Source organism: Hordeum vulgare, chromosome 3H, assembly GCF_904849725.1.
Source record: "Hordeum vulgare subsp. vulgare chromosome 3H, MorexV3_pseudomolecules_assembly, whole genome shotgun sequence".
Lineage (NCBI taxonomy): Eukaryota > Viridiplantae > Streptophyta > Magnoliopsida > Poales > Poaceae > Hordeum > Hordeum vulgare.
This window is the reverse complement of record NC_058520.1, coordinates 186,046,452-186,053,753: the sequence shown is the minus strand read 5'-3', so window position 1 is coordinate 186,053,753 and position 7,302 is coordinate 186,046,452. Positions and strand designations below refer to the sequence as shown.

The 7,302-nt window shown below is 43.3% G+C and overlaps 1 protein-coding gene across 1 annotated transcript; it reads left to right on the top strand.

Annotated features, from left to right (window-relative positions):
* Nucleotides 1-3,201: 3,201 nt before the first annotated feature.
* Nucleotides 3,202-7,030, top strand: LOC123443458 (phosphatidylinositol transfer protein 3-like). The gene is made up of 6 exons (XM_045119832.1): nt 3,202-3,542; nt 4,289-4,409; nt 4,501-4,680; nt 5,011-5,109; nt 5,685-5,927; nt 6,459-7,030. The coding sequence occupies exons 2-6, from the start codon at nt 4,335-4,337 to the stop codon at nt 6,756-6,758; spliced, it is 897 nt and encodes a 298-aa protein (XP_044975767.1). The 5' UTR covers nt 3,202-3,542; nt 4,289-4,334; the 3' UTR covers nt 6,759-7,030.
* Nucleotides 7,031-7,302: the final 272 nt, after the last annotated feature.

Sequence of the window (7,302 nt, the reverse complement as noted above, 5' to 3'; positions counted from 1 at the left end):
ATGATGGGGTTGCGGGAGTGATATAAGCTTAAACCCTAGTTTATGTGTTGCTTCATCATGGGGATGAGTTGGATCCACACGTTTAATGCTATGGTTAGATTGATCTTAATTCTTCTTTCGTAGTTGCGGATGCTTGCGAGATAGGGTAATCATATGTTGGTTGTTTGTTCAAGCAAGAACAACACCTTAACACCAATCCACCCACATATCAAATTATCAAAGTAGAGAACGCGAATCAACTCAACATGATGAATATGACTAGACTGAAATTCCCATGTGTCCTCGGGAGCGCTTGCTTAATATAAGAGTACGTTCAGGCCTGTCCTTTGCTACAAAAAATATTGTGCTACATTGATGCACCTTTGCTACGATTGTTACTTTTCATTTGTTACGAATTATCTTGCTACAAAACTATATATCACTGTTACTTACAACACTTGCAGAGAATACCTTGCTGAAAACCGCTTGTCATTTCCTTATGCTCCTTGTTGGGTTCGACACTCTTACTTATTAAAAGGACCATGATTGATCCGCTATACTTGTGGGGTCATCAAGACTCTTTTCTGGCGCCGTTGCCGGGGAGTCAAGCACCTTTGGTAAGTGGGAATTAGTAAGGAAACATTTTCTATACGTGTTGAAATTTATTGTTGCCTGTCACTATGAACATTCACCCTTTGAGTGGCTTGTTCGGGGCATATTCGCCTCGAACGATAGTTGAGAAAGTTGTTTCACAACCTACTGAACATACTGAAAGTATTTATTATGATATTCCTTCAGGTATGGTAGAGAAACTGTTGGCTAATCCTTATAACAGTTCAACTCATCCTGATTATCATTTGATATATGTCGATATGATTTGTGGATTGTTTAAGCTCTCAGGTCTACCCGGAGAGAAAGTTAAGAAGAAAAATTTTCCATTTATCTTTGGAGGGAAAAGCACTAATGTGGTACATGCTATTGGATGATATTGGATCATGGGACTGGAATCACTTCAGGCTGGAATTTCATCAGAAGTTTTATCCTATGCATCTAATTCATCGTGATCGGAACTTTATTTATAGTTGTTGGCCTCGTGAAGGAGAAAGTATCAATCAAACTTGGGGGAGGCTTAACACTTGCCCCGACCATGAGCTCTCGAGAGAAATGATTATACAAAATTTTTATGCTCGACTTTCTCATGATGATCAAGCATCACTCGATTCTTGTGCTACCGGTTCCTATATCAAGGAGACTATTGAATTCAAATGGGATCTTCTGAAAAGGATTAAACACAACTCTGAAGATTGGAAATTCGACGAAGGTAAAGAGTCAGGTATAAAGATTAATCTTGATTGTGTTAAATCTTTTATGGAAACTACTTCTTTCCATGAGTTTTCACAATAAATATGGTCTTGACTTTGAAATACTAGCTACTTTTTGTGAATATTTTGCTACCCATGTTGATCTTCCCAGAGAGAAGTGGTTTAGATATCATCCTCCCATTGAAAAACTATCTGAGGAACCTATTAAAATTAAGAAGGAAGAAATAATTGTTGCCAAATCTATAAGTCATGTGATGCCAACGCTTCTAATATGATGGTGATCTCTCTGGTGTGACCTTGATACATTCCTCGCAAACCTTTGGGGCACTTATTTCAGCGTCGATGCATGCAATCAATTAAACCGAGCATTCCTAGAGACCCTCTTGCCTCTCTAATAGCCAACAACTTCTCGTGTCCTGCACATTTGGTTCTCTCAGATACTCTGCTCCAAACACCACGACCACAACACGGGCGAACTTGATAGTAGTATTCCGGTATGTGCGCTCCCCATCTTGACCATCTCACCAACGACACGCCGCAGTATCAAGTGCAAGCATTCTAAGAGCAGTCGTGCACTTCTGCTTGACTGGGAAAGAGAGTTGACCTTAGCAATCCCCCGTGAGCTTGAAGTAGTCATCGTGTGCGTCCACTCCGTCCAAGTGTGTAAAAACAATGGTTTTCGCATGCGAAAAAAAGATGCCACCATGGATCATCCGGGAAAGTTGGGTTCGGAGCAAAGTAGTCCTTCTGCAGTAGCTTTGCTCTGGATACTCTATCCATATTGATCATCCCTCTCCCTTTGATTGAGCCCATGAAATTGAGAATATGCTCCACTTGTCGGTCCATTTCTTCTTGCGTACTCATAAGCATGATCATGTCCACTTCTTTGTCTGAATCCGACGAAGCGAAGAGCTGATTTTCAATCATTTGATCAAGCTCCATGGATTCATACACCCCGCGGGACGAAGCATCAGAATCCATCATTTTCCCTACAAAATCACAAAAAATCCGGCCAGACAATGTGCATCCAATGCAAGGCGGAGCTAGAGAGTTACCGGACGTATCACGGTGTCTTCCGAGCCGACAACGACGTCCCCCACAACGAGGATGGGACAGAAGACTGCTCTGCTGGAGCTGGCGGGGCAGAGGCTAGGAACAACTACGAAGTGCGCGTGGCGACAGAGCTGCGAGACGGACGACGCGGAGAAGGAAGAAGAGAGAAGGAGCAAATGAATCCGGCATTTCTGCCGGATGAATTTGGTGCAATTTGCGGTGGGGTCGGACTGTCGTGTCCGACGTGACGGGCGTGCACGGGCGCCCCTATATCTGACCTATTGGGTTGAATATGAGAGATGTTGGTCAGCCCATATATTTGAGGCCCGTTTGAGGCGTTCGGTAGGGTCAAAATTTCATGACTAGTCACTAACATGCGACCCAACTAGGTGTTTAAGACGGATATAAGGAGTTTGGTCGTAGATGCTCTTACTTTACAAAAAAAACATATGCTACTTGTTTTAAGAACGGAGCATAGCTTAGATGATCATGTTCCTTGTGGTGTGATGATCGTATTTATTTATTTATTTCAGGCCTTCTCGCGATGTATCCTTTGACAGGTTCTCGTCGATTATGAAAGTGTCTTTAAACCGCGATGACTTCGTCAATCTTAAAATGTTACGCTGGCTCGTATCTTAAAGGTTTTCATTGGGATGCGTGCATGCAATTACAGGGTTGATTGTATATGCGTGTCTGTGTTATATATATTTTTTATACTTTTACACTACATCTACTTTGCAAATCCTTGTGGCACCTCTCTCGCTAAAAGAAAAATATGGAGGGGCACCTCCTGCAGTCCTGCCGACCACCCGTACTGAAACCGACGCGCGGCGCGCCCACGGCCGCTGCGGCCGACACCTGACGGCTGACGCGCTAACGCCTGGCTGGTGCTCCCGCCGCACGGTGGCGAGGCGACTTTCCGCCCCTCCGCCCGCCCGCCCGGTCTCGCACGCCCCGCGTACGCCGCGAACGCGAAGGACTCTTCCCCCTCCCCCGCTCCGCTTTATCCCTCCTCCGCCTACCCCCACTAGGCCACCACCGCTCGGCTCTCTCAGCTGCCCCGCATTTCCTCCGCGGCTGCTCCTCACGGGGGATCCTTCCGAGAACGTGCGGTGCCTGGCGAGCGATCTCGGCGTGTCGTGTCGCCCGTCCTCGCCGGCGCCGAGAAGCGGGATCCTGACTCCCGAGGTGCGTGGCCGCCTCCTGCATCCCGGTTCCTCCTGTTCGACTGGCTCAGGCAGACGCGGGAACTGTTGCTGTGCTCTTTGGTTCTAGACTAGATAGAGGCCGGTTCGCTTGTAGATTTGCGGAGTTCTAGATCCCTCGGTTCTAGAACAAATTCTGTTTTGGTCGACTGGATGTGAGGAAATTTGGTAGATTTCGATCTGCCTCCCCTCGAATTCTAGCTATTCTTGCGCTGGTTACGCTCCTGGAAGATAGGAACCGCAGGTAGTTTTTTGGCGTTCACTTGATCTCGACCTGTTTGTTCTTCAGCCCACCGACAGCCGCGTGTAGCATCAGTAGATCCAGTTGTACAGAGAGAAACGTATCTAGATATTCCACAGTGTTATCGCGTCTTGATCGTTAGATGTTCCATCAGGCACCAATATTATAATCGACGTTACAGTGGAATTAGTGCCTTGCGCCTCTAGGTTCCTTCCATTTCAGAGGTTCCCATGGTTTATGGCTCATCCTGTTAATTTCCTCTCTTTTCTTTTCGTGGCTCTTGGAGCTGTGCGTTTTTTTATTATGAATTTCTTAGTTTTTTTTGTTCTATAAGTTACAAACCAGATTTTGTTAGTTTTGTACTACGTTGTTACCTGTATTTTCACTGGCTTAATGAGTTGTCATTCTGTTCCTTGGCCAGTTCTTTTCCCCATGCAAAGATGGAGATAATTTATGCGCAGTCATTCGTGTGATAATATTTTTTGCAGGTGTTTCAGTTACATATCTGATAGTCGTCCCCCTCTAGTTAGCAAAATGTCGTTTCTATGGAAGTCGAGCAATGGTGGTACAACAGAGAAAACCTTGACTCTGGAAGAACAGCAAGAGAAAGTAAGATACTATTCTTCAACTTTAGAGCTCTATTTGCCTCAACCGAAGTACTTAATCCTAAGGCCATTTGGCTGTTCTATTTACCGAGCAGATAAATGAGGTACGAAAGCAACTTGAAGAACCCTCGTCGCTAGCAATACAGGGTTTCCTTTCGGATGCCTCGATACTAAGATTCCTTCGAGCTAGAAACTGGAATGTGCAGAAATCGAGTAAAATGCTGAAATCAGCTGTGAAGTGGCGGGCAGCATACAAGCCAGAAATGATTTCCTGGGTATGTATGGCTTAACCAATTCTTATGTTTATGTTCGATTGTAGGTTCATGCATTTATTGGCAAAACAAAAGAGCAGTGTAATTAAAAATTGCCGAGAAATTGGAAGAGCGGGCAGTACTCAAGAAGCACGCAGAGTAAGTTTAGTATTGGAGGAATAAGCTTGCCAGTGACAGTAACACACCACTGTGCTGATTAAATGATATTGATATTGCTGAACTGTTGGCTGAAAACATTATAATGCGAAAGAAAACTGTTCTTGATACTTCAGAAGTTACTTGTATTTCCTGTTTTTCAAGGTAATATAAGCTTTTCATACTTTCAACATCCAGGAAGAAATTGCGCATGAAGCAGAGACTGGAAAGATATATAGGGCTGACTACAAGGACAAACTTGGAAGAACTGTTCTTGTTCTGAGGCCAGGCTTAGAGGTTAGCTCCTTCACTGCAGAGTAAATATCTGGAAATAATTTCATCATAAGATACTTAAGATGTATATTTGGTATTTCCATGAAGAAACATGATTATATATATTCATGTGCATATACCTCTGACATAATAATCTTTGGAATCATATTGGAGTTGCTTGATCTGAATAAATCGTAGAAGTGTGAAAAGGACATAGCGACTGTGAACCACAATTATGGAGCTATCATGTTAACCCTGCTGGTATGAGCCCCAGAGTGATCTATCAACCTTCAAGAAGTTCAAAATTCATACTCAAATACTCAATCATTGTTAGGAGATACGAGCACAAAAGATAATTTCACGTTTGTTTGTAAATCATACATGTTTTTCTTCTTCGTAATATGCATGAATCTTGGGAAGCAGTTTTTGTTACCTTTTCTGTTTTTGTTCTATGCCTATTTACTTTATTGTGTAAATTATGGGGATGCCTCTGTGTTTGTTTTCTACTAGTTTTGTGTTGACTCTCATCTCATCCTACATCACTCTGGAAGTCTGGAGTGGTTATTCTAACTGTGCTTGCTTAATGTTGAATATAACAGAACACTACCTCGGGGAAGGAACAGATTAAGTATCTTGTTTACTCTCTGGAGAAAGCGATTATGAATCTGACGGATGATCAGGAGAAGATGGTGTGGATGATAGACTTCCAGGGCTGGACCATGGGAAGCACACCGCTGAAGGTGACCCGGGAGACCGTGAGTGTCTTGCAAGACTGTTATCCCGAGAGATTGGGACTTGCAATCCTTTACAATCCTCCTAGATTATTTGAGTCTTTCTATAAGGTGAGCGGTTGCACAACCTCAATTATCATGATTACTCTGTGAACAACATTTATGCTTTTTGTTTTCTACATTCAAGAAGTACTATTGTGCCAGTATTCGACAGTTCTTTGCTTTATTGCTAATTCTGTAGTCAGATCACAGCTCTTTAGTTATCCCACCAATTTGTCTTCTTTTTAAAAATACCAATTTGTCTTTTCTAATTATGTTAGCTGTATTACTTCGTCATATTTGGCGGTCTCCTCTAAATCTCTAATATATCTTTTTTAGTGTGAATTAACCGTTAAAAATTCCATTGTGGTGTGCTGTGTTCCTTGATACAAAATCCAAACTGTGGAAGCACTTATAAACCACAACGTGGGCACGCTGGGAATATCATTACCGAGTCATATTTGTCAGTCTCATTTTCTCTTAGATAGATTGCAGTGGTTATTCGAGGTAAAAAAGAACGACCGCACTGGTAACTGTTATTCTTTATTGAGCTACTATATTGTTGTAAGATCAAACTGCCTAACTTACAAAATCCAATGGCAGATAGTGAAGCCATTCTTGGACCATGAGACTAGCAAGAAGGTGAAGTTTGTGTACTCCAACGATAAGGAGAGCCAGAAGATAATGGCGGATGTCTTCGACATGGACAAGCTCGACTCGGCATTCGGAGGAAGGAATCTAGCCACCTTTGAATACAGCAGCTACGCGGAACAAATGAAAGAGGATGACAAGAAGATGCAATCTAATGATGCGGCCTCTGACGCCTCAAGCGAGGCTTCCTTCTACAGCGGAACAGATTCCCCGAAGCACGGAGATGGAGAGCACGGAGCGAAGAAGGCCTGATCCACTTAGCTGCTAATAGTTGCTCCATTTGGAAGATGGGTAGTAAGAATATACACAATCATCTAACTAGACAGTTTCCGCCAGTGTTTATTAGCTGGTTAGAATCCTTTTGTTGGTCACATTTTCGGGTCCAAGGCTTCGAATGTTCTCTGACCGTGGTATCATAGAAGATGAGGAATAGAAGTTTGGGCCAGAACGTGTGATGCATTGACCTTCTATAATAAATGAGAAATCTTAAATGGCTGTCCTGATGCAGGCGTTTCTATATGAAATAATTTGATGTTCAGCTCATGTGTTGCCTCGGTTCTGATCTGTATTAACCTGGGGACTTCGGTCTTTCTCTCTTCTATAATGAATTGGCAGAACCCCTGCCGTTGCCGGTCAAAAAACTCGTGTTTCATGAGCAGACTAACCGATGTTCCCATTTGAGTGTTGCTGTGATTTACTGTATGTTTGAAGGCTGTTACTTTGCGGGCCTCTCTTGTGACAAGTAAGGCTGCAGGTGGGACTGTAGATGGATGTCCCACCTCAAATCCATTCCATC